Source organism: Daphnia magna, linkage group LG10, assembly GCF_020631705.1.
Source record: "Daphnia magna isolate NIES linkage group LG10, ASM2063170v1.1, whole genome shotgun sequence".
In the NCBI taxonomy this organism is placed as follows: Eukaryota; Metazoa; Arthropoda; class Branchiopoda; order Diplostraca; family Daphniidae; genus Daphnia; species Daphnia magna.
Window position 1 is genome coordinate 7,220,279 of NC_059191.1, and position 23,222 is coordinate 7,243,500.

Genomic DNA, 23,222 nt, shown 5'->3' on the forward strand with positions numbered 1-23,222 from the left:
CTCTCTCTCTCTCTCTGACTCCTCTCAAAAACTGTATTTTTCTTTTCTTCTTATTTAAATGAAGGATGAAAAAAAATATAATAATAATACAAACAAGGGGGAGGTGTAGGGTAAAAAAAAAAATGCCAACAAATTCAAAAAGATTTCATTATTATTAATTATTATTATTATTTTAAACTACAATAAATTTATCCCAACACTCCGAGCCTCTCTACTCTCGTCCAAACTCCTCCTTGTCCTTTATAGCTCTCGTTGTCGAGCGCCAAAATTCAAATGTCAAAGAGGCAGAGAGAGAGAGAGAGAGGAGTAAAACAAATGAATTCTTTCCAATTTCACAGGGGTTTTTTTTTGTTTTGTTTTTTTAAAGGCAGTTTGACAGGGAAAACATGTTGGAAATAGAGGGGATGACGATGACAACACAACGACAAAGTAACACATCGAATAAGGCTTTGCGGATTGAGGAAGGAGAGAGACAAAAAGGCACGAGTGATGGATGACTCTCTCTCTCTCTCTATCATCTGAAATCATCTTTTCGTCTTCACAAAAATTGCAACTTTCAATACGAAAAACCTTAAAAAAAAAAAAAAAAAAATTACAATTCTTTTCTTTCCAATACAAATCTCGTTCGGATTTGATTGCTGATTGCACCGAGTGGGGATATAACAAATTTATTTGGGGAGGCAGGATGATGACACAGACTCTCGTTCTTTTATTTTTGCGTCACTGGGAGACATTGTTGGTGTGTGTGTGTGTGTGTGTGTGCAGTTGTAATATGTCCATCTGTGTGTGGTCTCGATTGAGGGTGTGGCAGACAAGTCGAGAGAGAGAGAGGCAAGAGCGAGTGAGTGAGTTAATTTCTGAAAGGAGCGAGAAAGGAGAACAAGGTAAACAAGGCATACATAACTCCCATTTTGTTGTTGTTGTTGTTGTTCTGTGTGTCTTTCGATCCCAGGTGAATAATTTTTTGATTTTCTTTTCGGAGGGAAGAAACACTCCCCCCCGAAAGAAAATGAATCGCAGGATGTTGACACAAGAGCGAGAAAAGAGTGGCGAAAAATGGAATATGATTGCAACTGGCGATCCAACAATCGAGAAATACAAAAAAAAACTTTCTTTTCCAATTAAAGAAAGAAATGGGGTGGCAGGGGTGGTAGGGGAACAACAACAACGGTAAAAGAAAAAAAAAGAACATTATCCGAAAAAAAAGGCACCCAACGGTTATTGCTTTTTGTGTTGCTTCTAATATGTAAAATATTACATAACAAATCGTGTGTATGTGTGTGTATAGGCCTGCGTTTTGTTTTAACTAATCGATAAATTATGAAATATTATTTTTTTTTTCTTTCTGAATTGTCCAACTTAATAATTTTGTTTTTCTTTCCTTCTCAGCAAACGATGACGAAAGTCCCACCGAAAATATTTAAAATTAAAAAAAAAAAGGGAAAACTAACAAAAGAGAATGTGAAAAAAAAAAAAAAAATCATGTCCACATTCGTTTCTTTTGAACTGTACGGGCGTGTGTGTGTGTGTGTGTGGGCGTTTTTTTTTTTATGCAAAAAAGTTAACAGTCAAACGGATTTGAAGAAGGTGATTCCAAATAACGACACACGCAAAAAAAAAAAAAAAAAATTGGGGCAGGTGGGGAAAAAAAACCAAAAAAAAATTGTTTGACATAAAGTCGAACTGTCGATTGGATTGTGAACAGAAACAAAATTAGGCGAAAAGGTTTGCGTGTGTGTGTGTGTACCGTGCGTGTTTTGCGGGTGTAAAGAAAAACGCGAGAAGAAAAGAAAGAAAAGAAAAAAAAAAGTTGACTTAGAAGTCGCCATCCCAGCCGGACACGTCGTCGGGTGGCAGGCCGTCCATGTCTGGTGGGTACTCGTCAAAGTTGGACGAGTCCATTGCACTGCGGATCTGGGGGATGATGGGCGGCGTTAGCGTTCGATTGCGCAGCCCCTCCCAGTTGAATCCATCAAACCACCTGCACCGGCAAATTCGGGGTAGACGTACCAATCAACCAATCACGCGTGATTGAACGCAACCCAAATGAATATGTAAAAAAAACAACAAAAAACGAACGCATTTTTACGATCAATCAATAACCAAATTTTTTGAAACTTTTTTTTTTTCAATCCATCATCTCTGCCTCTATTTATTTATTTATTATTTTTTATATATATATATTTAAAAGAATCTTACTTGTGTTTCTGAATGTCACGGATTTCGCCCTTTTGGTAGCCCAATCTCTCGGCCGGATTGTCACTGTCCAAAAAGAATTAGAATAAATTACCGAAAAAAGTAAAATTAAAATAAAATAAAAAGCTCAAGTTTCTTCCGTGACACGAGACGATGCGGAAGGATGGTGTTTCGGTATTTTATTTTTTATTTATAAAAAATAAAAAATAAAAAAAGAGGAAAAAAATAAAAAATAAAAATAAAATAAAATAAAAAAAATAAAAAAAAAAAACCAAAAAAAAAAAAAAAAAAGGAAAAAAAAAAAAAAAGGGAAAGAAAAAAGGAAAAAAAAAGGAGGGGGAGAAAAGGAAGAAAAAAAAAAATTGTTTGAAGATACCGGCAGAGTTTTTTGATGAGGGCGGTGGCGTTGCGGGTGATGTTGCGCGGAAAGTCGACAGCGTCAATGCCCTTGAGGATGATGTTGTACGTCTTCATGGGATCGGAGCCGGTGAAGGGAGGCGTGCCCGTCAACAGTTCGAACATGAGCACGCCCAGCGACCAGTAGTCGGCGCTGATGTCGTGCCCTTTGTTCAGAATCACTTCGGGCGCCACGTACTCGGGAGTGCCGCAAAACGTCCACGTTTTCCGCCCGGCCTAATTTCATCATTTCTCTTTTCATTTTTCATTTTTTCATTTGAAAAAAACAACAAACAAAAAATAAAAATAAAAACAAGACCTGCAACTTCTTGGCGAAACCGAAATCCACCAGTTTGACATAGCCCTGCGTATCGAGCAGCAGGTTCTCGGGTTTCAGGTCGCGGTAGATGATGCCGCGGCTGTGCAGGTATTCGAACGCCTCGACGACGCACGCCGTGTAGAAGCGCGTCGTAGAGTCGTCGAAATTGCCGCGGTCGCGCAAAATCGTCCACAGCTCGCCGCCGAGACACGCCTCCATCAGCATGTACAAATACTTGCGATCTTTGAACGTCTTGTACAGTTTGACGATGAAGTCGCAATTGGCCTCCTCCATGATCTCCTTCTCCGACATGATGTGCTGCTGCTGTCGCGTCTCTACGATCTGCCAACAATGTCGACATTTGAATTTTTTAGGACAACCTCAACATGAGCGACAGACGGGCTGACCCAGCAAGATATGGGGAAACCAGTTTGTTTTACCTGACTCTTTTTCATCTGCTTGAGTCCGTAGGAGCGTGACGTGTCGTTACTGATCTGAACGAGCTCGACGCGGCCGAATCCTCCGACACCCAGCGTGGCTATCACGCGAATGTCGCTCAACTGGACGTGCGCAAAAGCGTCGTGAATCCTGTTGACATGTCACAAATGGAAGAAAAAAAAGAAACAAGTGAACTCAAAGAGTTGCGACAAACGATGATCCCGTTTGTGTTTTGTTTTTTTTGTGGGGGACAAGGAGACATGAATGAATGCAAATGATCAATCAAAAGAGAAAAACTGACTTGCGACTGGCGTTGCCATCGTCCACGTATTTGGTGCGGATCTCGTCCAGTCCGCTGATGAGCTGGTTGAACGACTCGCGGTCAATCACCAGACAGCTGACGCCTTCGGGATCGTCGGCGATGATGTTGGCCGTTCGTATGTCTTCCCTGTAAAACAGTGAAAACACAGAGCGCGCCCAATATTTAAAAAAAGAAACGAATGCAAAACATTGAAATCCATCGCGTAATTAACGTACCCTTGGAGGGCCTTTTCGCCAAAGAAATCACCGCGCTGCAACGACCGAATGTACTCCTCTTGGACGCTGTTCGGATCCTTGATGGTCACTTTCACCTACCCCGCCAAATCCAACAACAAAAATCAAATAGAATTCAAGAAAGAAATCAAGGAAACTGGCTTTTCTCACTCGAATGTCGAGTCATTTTGCATTACACAACCGCACAGAGCGAGGCTGCGTGTGTCTACACATTTTACCAGTATGGGGATGAATGATTCACTTTTTTTCTTCTTCATCCTGCCCCTCCCCCTACCCTTTTCTGTATAGTAAAAGGGGGAGGCGATGGCAGGAAGAGATTTATTTCTTTTGATATTTTTTTTTTCGTACATTTCTTTCGGTTTCATTTTTGGTCATATGCAAATAACGGAGCCCAGTGACTTGAGACAGAGACACACACACACAGAGAGAGAGAAGGAGCGAAATTGTGCATAAGAGAGGAGTGGCTGCCTTTTTCGTGACTTGATTACTAGACAGCTTCGTTAAAGGAGGGTCCCCCCCCCCTTTTTTTTGTGTTTTGTGCTTGTCTCTTTTTACCCAAGTCCAAGTCTCTCTCCATTCTTCTTTCTTTGGCATTGCGCAGACTTGGAATATACAACTGAAACAACGCTAGAAACAGCTGAACTGGACAAACCACTAACGCCCTTCCGCTGCCGGGCCTTTGATGAAAAATTGTTTTAAAAAATCGACGCTACGTTCGAACCGCAAATGTTTTTTTCATTTTGTTTTTTAAAAAAAAAACCGGGAATAGAACCGAAGGGAAAGGTTGATCCATTCTGTTGATGATGTGTAACGGCTATCAAACCCCCTCGTTCACGTCTACCATTAATACGCATATATACGGAGTCTAATGATATATATATGCAAATTATCCCCCCCTCCTCTTTCTTTCTTTTTTTTTTATTCATAGGAAAATAGGGGGTCCACCCATTTTCTTTTTTTCTATATCTCCCCCCTCATTTGTTGTTTCTCAATTTCGTCATGGCGATTCACAAGTTTCGCGTTGCAAGACGCTGAGCAATTAAGCACGCAGACTCACGCGCAGACACAAACAAAAAAAAAGGTGTGGCCATCGACAATCCCCTCTAAAAAAAAAAAAAAAAAGACCATCTGGTAGCAGAAAAAAACAAGTTGCTGTCTTAAGTCAGACATCCCCCTCTCAAAAAAGAAAACTCTTTTTGGTTGTTGTTGTTGTCTAGAAGGTAATCACCTCGCACCATTGATAAAAACATTCTCCTCCAGCTACTTAGATTATTAGGATTGATGCGTCATCGCGCAAACGTAGAAAAATAAAAAATAAAAAAAATTGCCAAATGTATTTTTTTTTTTTAATAAATAGAAAAAGAGAGAAACTCACCCGCCCTTTGCTGATGATGAAAAAGGTGTCACCTCGCGCTCCTTGCCGGATGATGTAGTCGCCTTGATTGTAAAAACACTTTTTTTTTATTTTTAATAAAGAAGACGATGATGGCGGTGAGCGGCGGCATAGAACATGAAAAAAATTAAAACATACAAAACATTAGATCATCCATCAAATTGAATAACACGAAACACACAGAGAAATTCGGTTTGATACGGTGGAAACGAACGGCATTCTATTGATTTACTAAACAAGATAAAATAAAAAATAAAAAGGGGGGGGATTTTCTTGCGAATCAGATGATGATTACTAGGAAAGAAAACAACAACAACAAAAAAAAGCTGGCAGGTATAGATATAATAAACAACAAAGTATAAAAACATTTTTTTTTTTTTGCCCTAGCCAGCAGGTGGGCCTTTCTCCGGGGGTTATTGTTTGGCATTGCTAATGGCAAAAATGTTGTGGGTTCCCTTTTGTATTACTTTTTTTTTTTTTTTAAACCATAAAAACAAAAAAAAAAAAAAATGGCCAATTCTTGTTTTTTTTTCAAAAGATATGCGTTCATCGGTTTTCGTGTTGAACCACATCGGGATGGCAAAGAGATAAAACAAAAAGGGTCAATTACGATGCATTTATTCCTTTTTTTTTGTTGTTTTGTTCTTCTACTGTTACTGTTCTTTTTTTTTTACTACTAGCGATACATTTCCAACAATATTCTTTTGTTTTTTTGTTTGTTTCATGTTTGGGTTATGCGGTGAAGCATAAATCACAGAACGGACACGACACGGGGGCTCCCAACTGCAACTGCGGGCAAAAATGCGCGCGGCCTCGATTGTTGTTGCACTGCAACGATAAGTAATGACAGATGGGACAACCGCACAAAACAACAACAACCCAAAAGAAATAAAAAATAAAGGAGAATTTTTCTTGTGTTTTGTTTTTTTCATGAATAATGGATTGTATCCATATAGATAGTTTTGAAAGATATATCGATGGATTCGGTTGTCTACTCTTACCTCATCGAGGACGTCGGCGATCTTGATGAGCGTCTCTTCTTGGAGATTCGTAAACGTTGGCACACTGTGTGGAGATAGAAACAAAAGAAAACAAAAAATAGGAACATGAAATTTCTTTTTCTTCCTCCATTTTCAACACAACAAATGATGGTAGAAGGAGGAAAAAAATAAATAAATAAAAGAAAAGCGTGACCGGAGGTGTCGATTCAAATGCCCCGATCAACATCGAAGAGTTCACTACGCCACGTGGCGAAGGTGAGAGAGAGAGTTCCAAAAATAGGCTAGCCAAAGTCCACCATTAATAACAACCTTTTTTTTTTAATCTTTATTATTATTATAATATTTTTTTGTTTTGTTTTTTACTTCTTATCGAATAAATAATAATAAAAAAAACCACACAGACGGACGCGGGCAGAACTTCCTCGTTTTCTACGCCTTGGGTTCGGTTGTAAATAACCGATCAGTGTGTTGCTTGCCCAACGATGTCGGCCCGCTACGACCCAATATAGAAAGAAAAACATTTTTCAATTCCGATTTCGCCAACTGAGAAAGAAAATACGAAAATGGGGGGAGCCCTCCCAAGGTGAGAAAAGAAAAATATTGTACACCTGGCTCTTTTGGTGAGGCAAATTCCTCGGTGTGCAACTCGCAAAAAAAAAAATAAATAAACTTGAAAATCGCGCAGCCTTTCGAATAAGACAAAAAAAAATAAATAAAAAGAATTATCTAAAGAAATAAAAAAAAAAACGACAAATTTTTTGAATAAGACAAAAAAATTGAATAAAATTATTTTACGAAATAAAAATAAATAAATAATAATAAAAAAAAAACGAAAAAAATGTAACTAAATATTTCTGCCACAAAAAAAAACGGCCAGATGACGTTATCTTTTCCCCGAAAAAATGTATTATTATTATTTTTTATTTTTATTTTTTAATTTTTTTATTTTTTTATTTTTTTCCCGCGTCTCCGAACCGGTCAAGAAAAAAGAAATGACAGCGACGGTGCAAGACATCCGTCTTTTTTTTTTTTTTTTTTCGGTTCGAGTCCGTTCGTTTTTCCGTCCCGTCCGTTTCAGTTTGACGGTGCTGGGCACGTCCAAACAGCACCAAAATAAGGAAAACAAGGTTTCGTCGTTCTTCTTCTCGTCGTCGCAAAGGGGGGATCCATCATCGCTCCTTCTTTTCTTTGCTTGCAAACCATTCTTTTGTGTCTTTTTTAGAAGAAGAAGAAGAAGAAAAAAGGAAAAAAAATGGGAGAGGAACCTCCCCCCCACTTCGACACAAAGTCGATTCAACTTGATCGCAGGGAACGGCACTTGATAAACGCTGACTTAAAAAACAAAAATAATAATAAAAGATTTTTTTCTTTTTCTTCTTCTTCATTTCACTTCAAACCTGCCATTATAAATGACTACCGGCTATAGGCAAGCCCAACCTTGTTGGCGAAAACAAAAAAAAACGAATGGGGTTCGATTGAGTCGTAGCACACGCGAACAAGTTGGCAAAAAAATAAAATAAAATAAAAGATTTTAAAATGAATTTAAAAAAAAAAAAAAAGGAGGGAAAGAAGATAAATAAGGAAACTAGGCGGGGGGTATCGACGTACTGTCAGGTACACGAAAATAGCAGAAGTTACGATACGAAACAAAAAAAAAAAAACCTGTTCTAAGTCTCCATATGATTCGCCCCCGCTGTTCCCCTTCTTTTTTCTTTCTTTCTTTCTTATTCCTTCACATCTTCCATGTCTCTTTAAAATTTCAAAGCTCACAAAAAAAAAAAAAATTAAAATAAAATAAAATGTTTTTTCGTTGACTAATCAACCAACCCGTTGATGCAGACGTCCGTCACTTTCAAAAAAAAAATCACGATTTTTTCGTCTTTGAACAGTTCATCATCGAACGAAGAGAGAATCATGGAGGTGTATAACAATATAATTTCCTGGGTAGGGCGGGCAAAAAAAAAAAAAAATGGCCACGGTGCGGGCGGCCGATCGGCAGGGAACATTTCCCAACATTCGATGATGTATAGGCAACCCAGGGCAACCCCCTGTAGAAGCAACAACAGGTGAATTGAACTCTTACTCTTTCGAATGTTAACAGAGTCTTCATCTTTAGGTGAACGAACGAACCAACAAAAATAAAAATAACCGGTACGGTGCCGTCTCTCTTCCTCTTTCTCGATGGGATTACTTGTTTATAGGTCTCAATTCAAAAACGTTGCTCTTCGAGGGGAGGCCGCCCACCTTCTTTCATTCTCATGAAAAAAAAAAACATTGGCAAAGGAAAAAAAAAATAAAATAAAAAAGAGGACGTGGGTGGGGTTTGGTTCATCTCTTTTGGACAAGACGCACGAGAGAGACGTGAAAAACTGGACAATATTCTTTACAAGCTAACATAATACAACTTTGGCTTGTTCACGACTGTGCCACCTTAGATGGCGATGAAATGAAGAGGAAAAAAAAAAAAACAGAAAAAAAGAAGGAATAATAAGAGTCGGAAAATGTGTGGGTTGCGTGAGATGTTATGGATCGACGAGCGAAATCCGCAAAGGAATAAGAAACGGACTTTTTTTTTGTTTTGTTTCGTGAGCCGCTGGTTGATAAGAGAAAAGAATGCCAGAAATGCAGGGCGACACATTCCCATTCGGGGGAAAAATTCAAATCCAGTCCAACAAATCAAAACAAAAACAAACGTTTTGAATTGATAAATGAGAGATCTATCCACCCCATCTCCCCTTTCAGCCCAGAATTCAAAAAACACATGGCAGTGGGGGGGGACGAAGAGACACGCATAAGAGGAGAAAAAGAAAAGATACGAGTATGTCTGAAACCCCGAATCCGGTAGCTCCATCCATGGAAATGATAAAAACAAAAGAAGAAGAAGAAGAAATTAGCATTTTACCTTTTGAGGAAGACGGTGTACTCGGCCTGTCGAATCAACCCTGTCCGCATCATAATCGTCTGGAAAACTTGACGCTCGATTGCCCACAATTTGCAGTCGATGGCCGCTGATTTTGTGTCGTGCCAATAACAATAAGAAATGCCCGAAAAAAAAACAAACAAAACAAAACAAACCAACAAAAACAATAAATAATCATATTCAAAATAGATATTTAAATTAATCAAAATCTAAAAACAGAAAAGAAACAGGCGGATATATGTATATATATACACGTCTGACCATTTTCATACATATCTATATTATTGGTCGAAGAAAATGAAAAGAAACAAAATAATAAAATAAAATAAACATTTCTCTTTTCTTTTTTTTTCCTTACCTTTAATGGTGGCCGTTCGTTTACAGTTGTAGAGGATGGCCAACTCGCCCATGACTTTGCCGGGCGCCATGGTGCTCAGATATTTGCCTTCTCTCGACACTTCCACTTTGCCCTCTGTGAATCATTCGGCCGCACACAAAGAAACACAAAAAACAAAAATCAATTGTTGTTTTTTTTTTTTTAACGTTGCCCCGCCGTTTGCGTGTCAAAGACAATTGTCATTCGGACGTCAAGTCCGCCATACAAATGCAAATAGCAAGGCAGCGACGTGAAAATGAAAATGCCAACACAGCAGAGGGTCGTATCAAAATCGGGAGGAAAACAATCGCTTGCGCTAGTAAATAACACGTTTAAAATATATACACATCATTTAAAAAACGAACCCGCGCATACACACGACATTAAAAAAGATGGGGACGCGCACCGGGAAAAAACAAAAACAAAACAAAAAACGCGTGAGCAAGAAAAACAACAAAACATGGGACCACAAGTTGACGGTCCGTAAATCAACCCGCGGTCCCGCAGTGTCCCGAAGAACGTTCGATGCTTCGCGTGTCTGTTTCTGTTTTTTTTTTCTCTTCTCTAAGCCCCGAACGTCGTTAAAATGGCTAATAAATTGTTGTTTTGGTTACAAGATATCGACAACACGGCACACACACAATAAATTAAGTCCCATACCAAACAGGGGACTATATCTTCTTTAAAGAATGAAATCATTTTTTTTTTCCCTTAAAAAAGAAAAACGACTATAAACACAATCTCCCCCCGCTATATAGCAACATGCGCAGTTCAAGGACCCACTTCTTTAAAAAACGATTTATATTACTCTTTTTTTTTTTTAAATGCAGTTAAGAGGTAATGACCACTTGAGACGCTCCCATCTCCTCTTTCACCCACTGGGCCAACCATTACTACACCAAACTACTACCACTTTCTTCTTCTTCTTCTTCCTCTTTTATCCCAGAATGATTCAAAGTTCCCCCCTTTTTTTTTCCTGTTTATTCTAAAAAAGGACTTTGAAAAAAATATATTATATTTAACGATCCGTCCCCAGAACTGAATAATATAATAAATGAATAGGGGATAAAGAAAGTCGTTGTCGTCGACCTCGGTTCTTATACACCTTCTCTCTCTCTTTTTTAAATATTTAATTTCAAGTTTGCACGACATCAATCTTGAAATCAAAAATTTCAAGACCTCCTCCTCCCCCCTTCAAAAAGAAAAATGATCATTTCTAACTAAAAATCCGACCACTAAAAAAACCGCTAAAAAAACAAGATCCGATCTGCTTTTGTTTCTTTGCTTACCCACAACCCTACACTGCCCAACAACAACGAAAAATGCATTCATTTTTTTAAATGTTTGTTTCTCTCTCTCTCGGTGTGAGTGTGTCTGTGTGTGTGTGTGTGTGTTGTTCGGCTAAAAGAGAGCGGCGGGATGGACGACGAAGTGGAGAGGGACAAGGAGGGAATCGAGGGCGATCGGATGCCAAATACGGGCAACTCACGCTCCGAGGGTCTGCCTCTTTTCTCAGCTCCAACTGGCTAGAGGCGAGTGTGTTACAAAGAGAATTTTTCAAAACTCATTTTTTTTTTGCAACAACAAAATGGGGCGGCGCATATTTTTTTTATGCCGATCTTTTTCTTCTTCTTCTTCTTTCTACCGACATCTAATTGACTCACGGATCGGGTTGAAGTCGAATGGATGTAAGCCCTTTGTGTGTGTGCGTGTGCGTGTAGAAGAACTTGGCGGAGGAGGGCCGTGGCCCCCTTCAGGAACACCTGATCATCATCACGCCGATGATAAACGACCAGGGCGGTCCAGCCGTTATCGTTATATATGTAATATACACACACACACACACATACAGATATATACCGACCGGGCAAACCAAAAATAAAAAGAATAAACTTGATATCCGGGCGCTGTTTTGGTTATGATTCACACTTTTCTCTCTTTGATTTTGTTGTTGTTGTTGTTGTTGTTGGGAGGTACCGAAGAAAGAAAGAAGGGGGGGAATTAATTTTTTTTTTTTTTCTAGGGAATAAATCTCAACATCCGCCCACGAAACCGGATAGCCCATCAACAAGGGCACACACAGACACACATAATCACGGCTACTACTGCTGATAAATCCCAATGAAAAAAAAAGAGAGAGAAAAAGAAATGAAGAAAAATGGCGAGAAACGACACGGTCATCGTTGCCGCGTTTAGTCACGCACCTTCCATGACGTACATGATGGAGCCGACATCGCCCTCCTTAATGATGAGGCTGCCGCGCGGGTAATCCACCGGGTACATGCAGTCGACGATCTCACGGATTTGAGCCAATTCCAAATTCTTCATGAAATCATTGCCCAGGATTGCCGCTTTGATCAAATCCCGCGATCTGCCATCAAATCAAGAAAACAAAAATGACGCAATTAATTTTATTATTATTATTATTTATTTTTTTAAAGACATTTCATTAATCAAGCGGGAAAAAAAGAAGCGAAAATTAGCATCGGCCTTTTCTGCACAACAACCTCGCGCAACGCATTCAACTCGAAGCGTCATTAAAGCCAAATTCGGTCGTCATCGTCAATCAGTGTCTTGTGAGAAAATACGCACATTTTCTTTTCTTTTTTTTTTTCGTTCTTTCTTCTGCCGCCAACCTTTTTGCTTTTCATCTTTTTTTTGTTTTCAACGGACGTCGCATTAAAAAAAAAAGACGCCGTCTTAATATTTTTATTATTTCATTCATAAACGGATTTCTTTCTTCTTCCAGGCTTCTTATGTGTCTGCCTGTGTCTATTACACGCATCACCATCAAACAAAAAGAAGAAGAAGAAGAAAAAAAAAGGCCAAAACAAAAGAGGAACACTTAAAACGAGAAACAGGCAAAACAAAAAAAAAAAAAAGAAAACAACTTTAAGGGATGAAGAAGAACATTCAACACACACACAAAAAGAAAAAAGATATGCGCGTGTACATCATATTCAAATGAACGAGCGCGCTAGCAGCGACGTCGGCGGAAGACCAATCAAAAGCCGCTCTTTTTCTTCTCTTTCCTTCTAATTTACGGCCATTTTCTTTCCCTTCCCCTTTAAAAAAACACACACACACACACACACTATACACACGAGCTAATGTCGTCCAGCTGGGCCAAAGCGGACCCAAAGGCGGCGCTGATTACCCGCCACTATTTTCTGTAATATTTATTTTAAACATTTTTTTTTTTAAGACGTAATAGTAGCAACGTCAATTCAGCCTTAAAAAAATAATATTCAAGTCGATTTTTTTAGAGGGGGGGGGGTTCTTCTATGACGGGAGTGACCTAATTTCTTTCGCCATCTGGTTCTGAAGAGAACGCGTCACATCGTTTGACAATAATCATAATAATAATAATCATAATCATAATACACACCGAGATAGATAGTGTGTGGCGCTTGTTCTCTCTTTTTCTCTCTACTAAAACATCCAGCGGAAATATTTTAGCGCCTTCGCGCTTTCTTAACTCGCCCGGTTTTATTTTTTTTTAGAAAGTCCGCCTCTTTTCTCTGCACACAATCGGCTTCGCCATTGATAGAAAGTTAAAAAAAAACTCGTTTTTTTTTCTTTCTTTTCCTTCAACATTCACAAGAAACTGTTTAATTACATTTCTCGGATATACGTGCACGATTCGCGTTAAAAAATCAGCCGAGATTCGTGAAAAATCACGTGCTGATCATTACTCCCGTCAGTACCGTAGCAGCTGTCAGCTGAGATTGACTTCCCTTTCTTTTCTTTTTCTTATTTCCCTCAAATATTTGAGTGGAAAAAGCGGATTTACGAGAGAGAGAGAGAGACTTGGAACTTATTCATTAGCGAGCGCCAGTCACGAGGGTGGAAAAAAGATGGCATTGATCCCGACTTCATTCACACAACAACAAGGAGGGAGTTACTCACGCGGGACGAGATACGCGGGGCGTGATTCAATCAAAAAGAAAGAAAGAAACGAGACACACACACACATCTGAATCTCTCTCTCTCTCTCTCTTTCTTTCTTTTCCACCCGACACGCACACAATCTAAGAATTCTTTGAAAAAAAGAAAAAAACTAGACACAACTAGAGGGGCCTTCTCTGTGTTAGACTATGTCTGGTTCTTACGTACTACGTGTATTCGGTAATCAACTAGTAGTCATCGTTCCATTCCCCCCCCCCTCCCTTTTTTTCCTCTTCTTTTTAATTATTATTATTCAGAGTCTTTTGCGAGATTGAATTTACAACATCACATTCTCGTGTTTTCTTTTTGGAATTGTTGTTTCTCTATTACACAACGAGAGGTCGTCAATCAATTGACACCCGCCAGCGTGTGTGACGTCATTTTTTCTTCTTCTTTTCTCCAAACGCAAAAGAAAAGAAAATTGAACAATAAAAAAAAGAAGAAGAAACGGAAAAAGGAAATAAGGCCAGATTTATATCTGAATAATACAAGAGTCTATTCGCATCGAGTAGCAAAGAGCAGTGGCACTAGCCAATAGCGTTTAAAAAAAAAAATTATGATTTCAAGTGAAAGACATTTCGTGACTAGACTCATTTCCCCTTTGGCTTGCCTTGCGACTGCTGTCGCCCTACAAAAGAAGAGGAGTACAGCCGTTAGGAAAAAGGAAGGGCGGGGGAATAGAGTGTACGACGTGCCTATTTTGAAGTGGCGACGATGGAAGAATAAGAAGGGAAAAGCCCATCGAAAACGGGAAAAACAAAATGACTCACGTTGCGCTTTTTGGCTGCCGATTGACGGGCAACGATTGCTTCAATTCGGCCGCGTTGGCCAGCAGCAAAGAGCGCGGCAAGAGGAGCGGCTCGGCCGAGATGGCCAGTCTTTTGAAGCGCGGCTCCAAGCCGCTGGCGGCGGCAGCAGCGGCAGCGGCCGGCCCGTTTTTGCTGCCGACGCGCCACGGAGCGATTTTGGCCATGTCGGCGCTCAGTCCCTGCTCTTGCTGGACGTGCTGGTTGAGCGGCTTCAACACCTGTTGGCATTTGTCTAAGTCGGCCCGCAGCTGACGGACGAGAGCGTCGCGCTGGCTCAGCTCTCGTTCCAGTTGGCTGATGCGTTCCAGCCGCTCCTTGAGCTCCTTGTCACGGGCGGCCAACTTCCTCTCCAGCACTTCCACCGCCATGTACGACGATGACGACATGACGCACTTTGAAATCTCTTCTGCCCACCACTCCACGAACAACAACAACAACAACAACAGAAAAACGAATCGTTTCACCACCGAAAAAAAAAAATAAACCAAACAAAAACAAATGAACTACGACACTAATTTTCTTGTTGATGATATTCTTCACCGTCGACGACACATCCAACAATGAAACCCAAATTTCATCCACGCAAAAAAATGGCTTTCCAAAAACCAAACAAAACACGCACGGCCAAAAAGACTTTGAATTGGACGAAAGGGGGGGAGGCAATAAAAAAAGAGAGAGAAGGAGCCAAGAACCGACACGTCTAGTGTGGCCGTCTGCCGTCCCACTACTGAAAGCAAAACTGCGTGCGGGCCCACCAGCTCCGAGGAGACATCAGAGACAGGGGTCGGCGGCGGGAGGAAGTTTTCCATCCAGTGTAAAATGTACCCATCAACAAGCAACAAGAAAAAAAAAAAAAACCTTTTTTTTTTTTTTACAGCAGCGGGGGCAAACTATTGAAAAGAGAAAACGTTCTACTGCCAGACCGTGACGGTGGTCTCGTTTTCTTTCTCCATTTTATTTTGGTATTTCTTTTCTTTTTCTTTTTCGAATCTTCTTCTTTTCCCACGTGACATTTTTCGTTACACATTCGCCACCCACACACACAGCTGGCGCTGCATCCTATTCGAAAGTCAAACAAGCTGGTTGGTATAGGGAAGATATGCGACCCCCGCCGACCTCGACGACCCGATCAAGAAATCTCTGGCCGGGTCGTGTGTAAGTCATAGACGGTGTTACGTATACGTAAACGTAGCTCTCTCTCTCTCTCGCGAACGCGCGCAAGAAAAAAATCAAAAGAGGAGAGAGAGAGAGAGAGAAACACCACAAAAGGTCAAGCCCGACATTTTGTACGTGATGGGCATGGGTGATGGCATTCTGCTACGATGGGGCAGCCCCCATTTTCTTTTGTTGTTGTTGTTGTCTGTCGGCCTCTCTCACCCTCTCCTTCTTGCGTTCTTCTTTTTTTCTGTTTAAACACGCCGCCCTTCCACCACACCCGAAATGGCACGCTCACGTTATTTCTACGAGGTCTCATCTTCTTGATTCTTAGTAAGCAAATGACTGGTGATCAACCGAGCACGAGCTCCGCATTCAACGGGCCACCCATTTTTTTTTCTTTCTTTTTCTTTTACTTTCCAAACGAAAACAAACAAAACGACGATTTAAATAAAACCAACAACAGGAAAACGAGCGTCGGTAGTTTTCGGGAGGGGAACACGAAAACGAATTTAAGTTTTTTTTTTTCCATCGTCAAAAATGTTTCGAATCGTTTTCTTGTTCCATCGGCAGACAACAACCGAAAAGACATCATCATTACCGCTTTCCACCACTACTACTATACAAAAACTTTGTTTCTTTTTTAACTGCTAATTTGCCATCAGCCAATGGCGTGCAACAGATGCAAGGAATGGAGAGATATCAATTGGTTCGTTCGTTCGTGTTTGATTTTCTTTTCCTTTTTCACGTCAGTTGCTGTTGAAATACGAAGGTGGTGGTTGCAAGACACCAGTTGTAGAGTAGCACAGTCGTCTTACTAATCTGGGTCAAGTCTCTTTCTCTCTCTCTCTCTCTCTCTCTCTTTTTTTAAATAATAAAATTGAAAGAAAAGAAAAAAGAAAAGGGTGAAAGGAAACGCTAACGGCAGTCATCTCACACCTTTGATCAACTATTTGGACACATTTTCTTCATTTCCTTTCCACCCCACTAAACTCTGCTGATTGTCTCACGAAACATAAATTTTTTTTTTGTGCGTACGCGGGGTCACCTCGTTTTCTTTTTCGAATCATTTTCTCTTGTTTTTTTTTTTTTCTTTCAAAATGTCAGCCCCCCCCACCTGCGCATAGTGATGGGATAACAACGGGAACAAAGATACAAGTTTTTTTTTTTTTTGTCTTACTCGGGTTGACGACAACCAAACAAGACAAACACACAAACGAAAAAAAATCCTAACACGGACGGGGGGAATGAAAAAAAGTCGTCTGTTCTAGTTTTTTTTTTAAAATAAATAAATGAATAAATAATAATAATATTTATTTATTTTTTTTTTTCGGGGGGGTCTAAATGCGAAAAAATTTGATCCAGATATCAAAGCGCAGAAAACACTTTCTCTCCTGTAAGGAATCTGCTTGAATTGACGGACAAACAAAAAAATAAATAAATAAAAATAAAAAACAAAATGTAGAACGATTGCAAAATGTAAAAATAAAAAAATCTTCCCGCTCGTGAAAGCCGCTTTTCAAATCGCAAAAAAAAAAAAAAAAAAAAAACCTCCCGAATTCATGAAAAAAAATTTTTTTTGTGCGTGTGGACGAAAACTAAAATTTAAAAAAAAAGTAGTTAACAATTGCCGCCCCTTTGGATGTGATTTCTCATGTTGTTGTTTTGTTTTTTTGTTTTTCTTCTGTTTTCCCCATAAAAGGGCCTTTCTCTCCTGATTTCGCGTCTATTGCTCTCGTATTAAATTTCTTTGTCTTATTACACGTTCTGATGCGGTGTGTTTAATTCGGTCGAAAGCGCCGATGAAACCACCGACAAAGTCCCTCTTTTGTTTTTGTTTTTTGTTTTATCGGGTCCATCCAACAATGACGGGGCAGGTAGCGCAAAAGGAAAAGAAGAATGACGTCATTATAAAAATTCAAAAAAATAAAAAAAAAAATAAAAAATACCTTCGCTTCCTGCAATCAACTCAACTGAATCACGCCAGACAACAACAACAACAACAGCAACAAAAATAAATAACAACACGGAGCAATCAGTCATGTGAGATAGTAAGGGACTAACGGGTGAGCAGCTGGTCAGTCAGCGTGATAACGACCATTAGGTGAGCTTGAAAATAATCAAACAAAAATGAACCGAGCAAACGACGACGATGGCGCCCCCCCTCTTTTCTCTCGTATTTATTATATTTCAGCAAAATAAAATAAAAAAGTCTCGTAGCCAAAACAAGTTGGTTTGGTTGACTTGGTTTGGTTCTGTGACCAAAAAGACTTCGTTTTTGGCACTAAGCAAAAAAACAAAACAAAACAAAACAAAACAAAAAAAAAGGAGAGAGAGAGAGAGAGAGAAAATAAGAGGGATGGTGGCGTGCAAACGGGCAGACGCACAGAGAGTCAAAAGTCCCGTGGCGGACTCAAATCATCATCCGTCATCCGCTGCAGCCTTTTTGCACATGCACACACGCATTTCCCCAAAATTGGAATTTGCCTAATCAATAGCCGTGCTCCATCCATCAACTAGTCACCATGTGTGTGTATAGATGATGATCGATTCCGAGAATGTGACTACCAGACAACGGCAGACGCACATCGAACGCTCATAATGCCAATACGTTACGTAATGAGCCCCGAAAACAGCAAACGTCAAACGATACAACTGGAAAGAGCGCAACAATCAAAGGATCGTGCCCACACGTCTGCACGGCTATAAACAAGAGAACAAACGAATATTTTTCACGCGAAAACAAAACAAAACCACCAAACTAACGTCTACGACCCCCATTTTTTTTGTTTTTCTTTCTTTCAACCGTTTCCCGAGTGCTTCTATTGTGCGTTTCGCGTTCAAAATCACAACACTTTTCTTTCTTTTTAACGATTCATTTTGAAGCAAAATTTAGAGCAGCCGCAGCAGCAGCAGCAGCGACGTTTTGTTTCGTGACCTCGTGAGTTTCAAGCGAAAATATCTTCTATCTATCTTCACGGCGACGTTGATTTTCTTCTTCTCCTTTCCGTTACGACTAACCCTCCCCCCCTCAGACTCTTTGCCTTTTACATCGTAATGACCTCATTGGATGGTTACTTTCCTCTCTTTTCTTTTTCGGTCCCGAAAACTCTCCCGAACCCGCAACCCACCTACCTCAAACAAAAACTCTTTTCGTCGTTCTTTTGTCTTTTTTTTTCTTTTTCCTACCGAGCAACTACAACAACAAAAATAATAATAAAACAAAAAATTACAACGAAAGAAAAAAAAATAATAATAATAAAAATAAAAATTAATGAGTTCTCTTGTTATTATATGCCGGAACAAACTCATCATATTCCGCCCTTTTTTTTCCATTCAAATTTGGAATCATGTTTTACAATGCGTTTGCTTCATTCAAATGAGTCTAAAAAACAAAACATCAACTTCGAAAAATAGCCTCAAACGAACCCTTAAAAAAAAAACCAAAACAAAAAAACATCAACTGCGGAAAATAGCACAGCGCCTTAAAAAGCTGACATCTAGCGGTGGCGAACGATACATCATTCAGACTTGTTCTTTATCTGACGCCATAATAACACACACGCCTTAACCAGACGGGAGAAAGAAAGAAAGAAGAAAAAAGAACGCGATGTTCAGGCCCTTTCCATTTCTTTTTCTTTCTTTCGTACATCAGATAATGATGATAATAATAACGATCTTTCAACGGCTTGAATGTTTTATACCTTTCACACGATTCAATCAACCCAAAAGGTTAAGAATACACACACAACTGGGTAATGAGAGAACCAAGGCCCATTCACGCCCCGCTGATGATGCCGTGTGCTTCTCATTCGCTACAACTCATGCTCTCTACTCGACAACTAACTGCTCAAACTTTCTGAAAAATTTCATACAAAAAAAAAATATAATAATAATAAAATAAAATTAAAAACCCTTGAAAAATAAAATATTTTTCAAGAAAAATAAATGTTACAAAAAGGAAAATGAATGAGGAAAAAAAAATGAGAAAATTGCTCTTGACAAACAAAGTAAGGCACGACTTGGCCATATCACTAACGGGAATGTAAGAACTCCCGCCAGGTGAGTCAGCGTGATAAACCGAACGACCTCAGAGCCAAACAACCAACAGCCATTCATCGGAGGTGTACACCCACAAAAGAATAATAATAAAACAAAAAAAAAAAAAACAATTCTAGAGACACAATCAGGGTCTTCAAAAAGATAATCGTAAAAAAATAAATACGAATCCAAAAATTCTTCTCTTGACGTTTTCTATGTACTCGATGACCTAATCTTATTGTGCAAGCGGAATTTTCAGAACATTTCATCAAATTTTTACTATAAAGAAATAGTAATAGTAATAATAATAATAATAACAAGAAGTTGGCACACGTGCCGGGAAGGAATTGATGGAGACCACCCTAAACGGTGCCCGGCATCTTTTTTTTTTAAATGGCTGCCGGAGCAAGTTATTGAAACGACATGAAACAACCATCAACTTTATTTCCTTTTCGAAAATGAAAAAAGAAAAACTGATTTCTTAGTTTTTCATTGCGGGAGGGGAAAAAAAGGGGCACCTCATAGCCTCTCTCTGCTTCATCATTAGCGACCGTTTGCATGAGAATAGAACCATAACAGTTTCTCTTCTTTTTGTTCTTGTATCTCGTTATTTTAAAGTAGAAAAATAAAAAAAAAGAACAGAAAGAAAAAGACATACACACACGGACGGAACTCTTACTCAATGGGTCAGGTGGTTGTTGTTGTGTTTTTTTTTTGCTCGTTACAGCTCGGGTCCCGCTGACGGGAATCAAAAAGAGAGTTATAAAAGAGCAAAGAACGATGGACGCCCTGCGGCTCTTGATTTTCATAAATAGCAGCAAAGGAGCCAAAAAAGAGCGTGTATATGTGTAGAGAGAGAGAGAGAACTCCCGGACACAGTTGCTTTTGCTATCGCATGTCTCTCTTTCCCTTCTCGGCACGGCCACATCCTCCCGCGTGTGCAGATATCAAGTCGTTCTTTTCTCTTTCTATTCCTTTTATATCGTTTTCTTTTTAAAATGTAAACCTAAATATACTCGGAGGGAACAGCTAGAAAAAGAGAGAACGACAGAGACAGACAGCCGCATATCAAGGTCAATAGCTTATCGCATTTGGAATGAAAGCCCCTTGGCCTCATGGCTTACAATACTTTCAAGTTTTTGGGGTTTTTTTTTTTTTTCCTTCCATCTCTTAGAAGCCAAGCAACCAACCATCACACCTCTAGATCACCTATTTGTTTATCATGCGTAAAAAACTGTCATTTGGTTGACGACTTACCGGTCACTTTTGGGGTATTCGTTGAACTTTTGGTGGCTGATGTCTTGCAGTGTTTGCAGGTCCTGTGGCTCCGCTGATATACCCTGGGCCCTGACCTTTCGAGGTTCTCGGATGGTGCTCCGCCTGAGCGACGGAAAGGCGGCTGGCTGGCCGCCGAAGGGAAAGACACTTTGAAATTTGTCAAGATGGGATCTCAACTGTTGGATTTCTTCCTCTCGTTGCTGTATCTGGGCTTCCTTCAGCTGCAGGACCGACTGAAGGTTTCTAATTTCCTCATCCCGTTTGGACAATGTGTCCTGCAGCTCCTGAATCGTTCCCATCCTATCTGTGGGTAGGTGGTTGTGTGCGTGGTAGAGTATTTCTTCTGCTTTCGTTGTATTTTAGTCAGAGGGCTTCGTCTTCATCCCTCTATCAAAGGCACTCCAAGTCTGGTAAGGCAACAGAGGCTCAAGCATCATCTCGCCATCACTCTGAAATACGCAAAGCCACCAAGAAAAGCAAACAAGGGGATTAGATCCAGAAAGCTGGCACGCCAGTCTCAACTTCAGCAAATTGATTTGGCCCGAGTGTGTGTGTGCATGTGTATACATGGAGAAAGGAAGGTCATACTGCTTTCCTTTCTTTCTGCATGCATGTGTCTTTTGCAGCCGACAGACAGCAACATGCATACATATACACGCACACACACACACACATACGGTGTGTGCTAAAAATAGATTTACCACTGTGAATAATGATCAACGGGCTCCTCGGGGCACACCACACACACACTCATACGATGTCAATTCCAACGATAGCTAATGGGTCAGGCTTTAACGTTTAAATGAGGTAGTAATCGAGGCAAGACAGTTAGCAACCGTTGGACATGTGAAAACCGAGAACAAAAATGTACAAAAAACACGATAAAGACTCGCACACACACGAGTTACAGAGGTTTTTTCAGCAGAAGAAAAAGGAAACTGTACAGTCCACACCAAACAGGCTGCGGTTGGTACGTTCGGTGCCATCGATGCCCACTAGGTAGCGTTGGTTTGAATTGCGGTCAGAAAAGCAGAAAAGAAGAATTTAAGCCATTCCAAGGCCGTTGCAGGTTTCAAAAAATTCTTTTTTTATTTAACCTGAAAACTCCCCACATCCAAAAAAGAAAATACGAAAAAAGCATGATGAATAGGCATGCCAATTAAAAACAAAAAAAGCTATCAGCGTAGTAAAAGAAAACCGGATCCTGATACATATTCCCCATCAGGCTTTGTTTCGTCATTATTATTCTGATGATCCCGCTAGTATTTCTGTGCGAAGAAGCGATAAAAAAATCTGGTTTCAAAGGAATGCTAATTCAGCGTTTCGGTTACTATTAATAATTTATAATTCTTTATTCTTTTTAAGAGAAAACTCCTTTCATTCTTTTTGGTATGTTTTATCGACCTTTTCTTTTAATGTATAAATATAATCCAAAGGGCGAAGGTGACGCCAAAGAAAGTCCGAGTCGTTTTGGCTTTCTTTATCCGGGGTGGCATCGTGTAGGATTCCTAGTAAACTGTAAGTTCTCGTTTTTCTCTGAGACTGCATGCAATAACCGGAGTCCTTTGCCAGGAATTGTTTCATTTTTATTTGTTTGCTGGCTGCAGCTAAAGCATATCTTGGCTTGTCACTGTTACTGCTGCAAATCGACTCCACGTTTCACATTTCTTTTGTCTGGCCATGGTCTGACATGCCCCAAGATTGACGTCACCATGATCAGCAGGCAATAATAGAAGCAATAAGTCGTCGTTTAATTTATGTATTGCATTCCGAATACTCCTGCATGATGTGGGCTACATGTCTTTCCAGTGCTGAAAAACCTTTTTTGGCTCGTCAAATTTTTCACCACTAACCATATACATTCAACATATTTCTCTTTTTGTTTTCGAGAATTCTTTATGCAATTTGTTATTGTCGTCATTTTTCTGCCATTCTGTCTCCAGCTCAAAAATCTGAGACTTTCAGCAGTTAATCGAGCCAAGAATATGACCAGCGATTGGCTATACGGAGCCCTCCCCGCCTCTGTGTAACGTGGTATAACGAAGAGAGGTGCGTCAATGACCAACTCAAAATGCTGACAAGCTTCATTCCCTCATTCACTCACTGCTGACAGTTTAGCAATGTTGCACACACCTATACAAAAGCTGTCCCAAAACACAGGACGTTTATACGTTCTCACAAGTCGTAACATTTCGTGTATTCTGTCTGACGATGGATTCACGTCAACAGGACACCCACTGTTGCTGACGTGGCTAGTTCCGTGGGCATTCATCTAATCCTGTAAGGTTTGCTCCCGCACAACGTCAGAAAACCCATTGGTGTGATTAGAATAAGCAGTGAATCCTAAAAATTGCACAGAAGACTTACGGTACTAAACTAAACGTCGAAGAAGACATA

The 23,222-nt window shown here is 39.9% G+C and overlaps 1 protein-coding gene across 2 annotated transcripts; it reads right to left on the reverse strand.

Annotated features, from left to right (window-relative positions):
- Positions 1–133: 133 nt before the first annotated feature.
- Positions 134–21,800, reverse strand: LOC116932040 (cGMP-dependent protein kinase, isozyme 2 forms cD4/T1/T3A/T3B). 2 transcript variants are annotated; one of them, XM_045180604.1, is made up of 14 exons: positions 21,527–21,800; positions 20,805–21,274; positions 11,799–11,965; positions 9,577–9,690; positions 9,201–9,306; positions 6,299–6,362; positions 5,280–5,357; positions 3,887–3,981; positions 3,651–3,797; positions 3,352–3,499; positions 2,912–3,253; positions 2,573–2,829; positions 2,200–2,262; positions 134–1,981 (listed from the first exon to the last, which is right to left on the reverse strand). In XM_045180604.1, the coding sequence occupies exons 2-14, from the start codon at positions 21,122–21,124 to the stop codon at positions 1,816–1,818; spliced, it is 2,067 nt and encodes a 688-aa protein (XP_045036539.1). In that variant the 5' UTR covers positions 21,125–21,274; positions 21,527–21,800; the 3' UTR covers positions 134–1,815. The 2 variants fall into 2 exon arrangements, with proteins under 2 accessions (XP_045036539.1, XP_045036538.1); XM_045180603.1 differs by lacking the exons at positions 20,805–21,274; positions 21,527–21,800 and adding an exon at positions 14,313–15,087.
- Between the last annotated feature and the right edge of the window lie 1,422 nt (positions 21,801–23,222).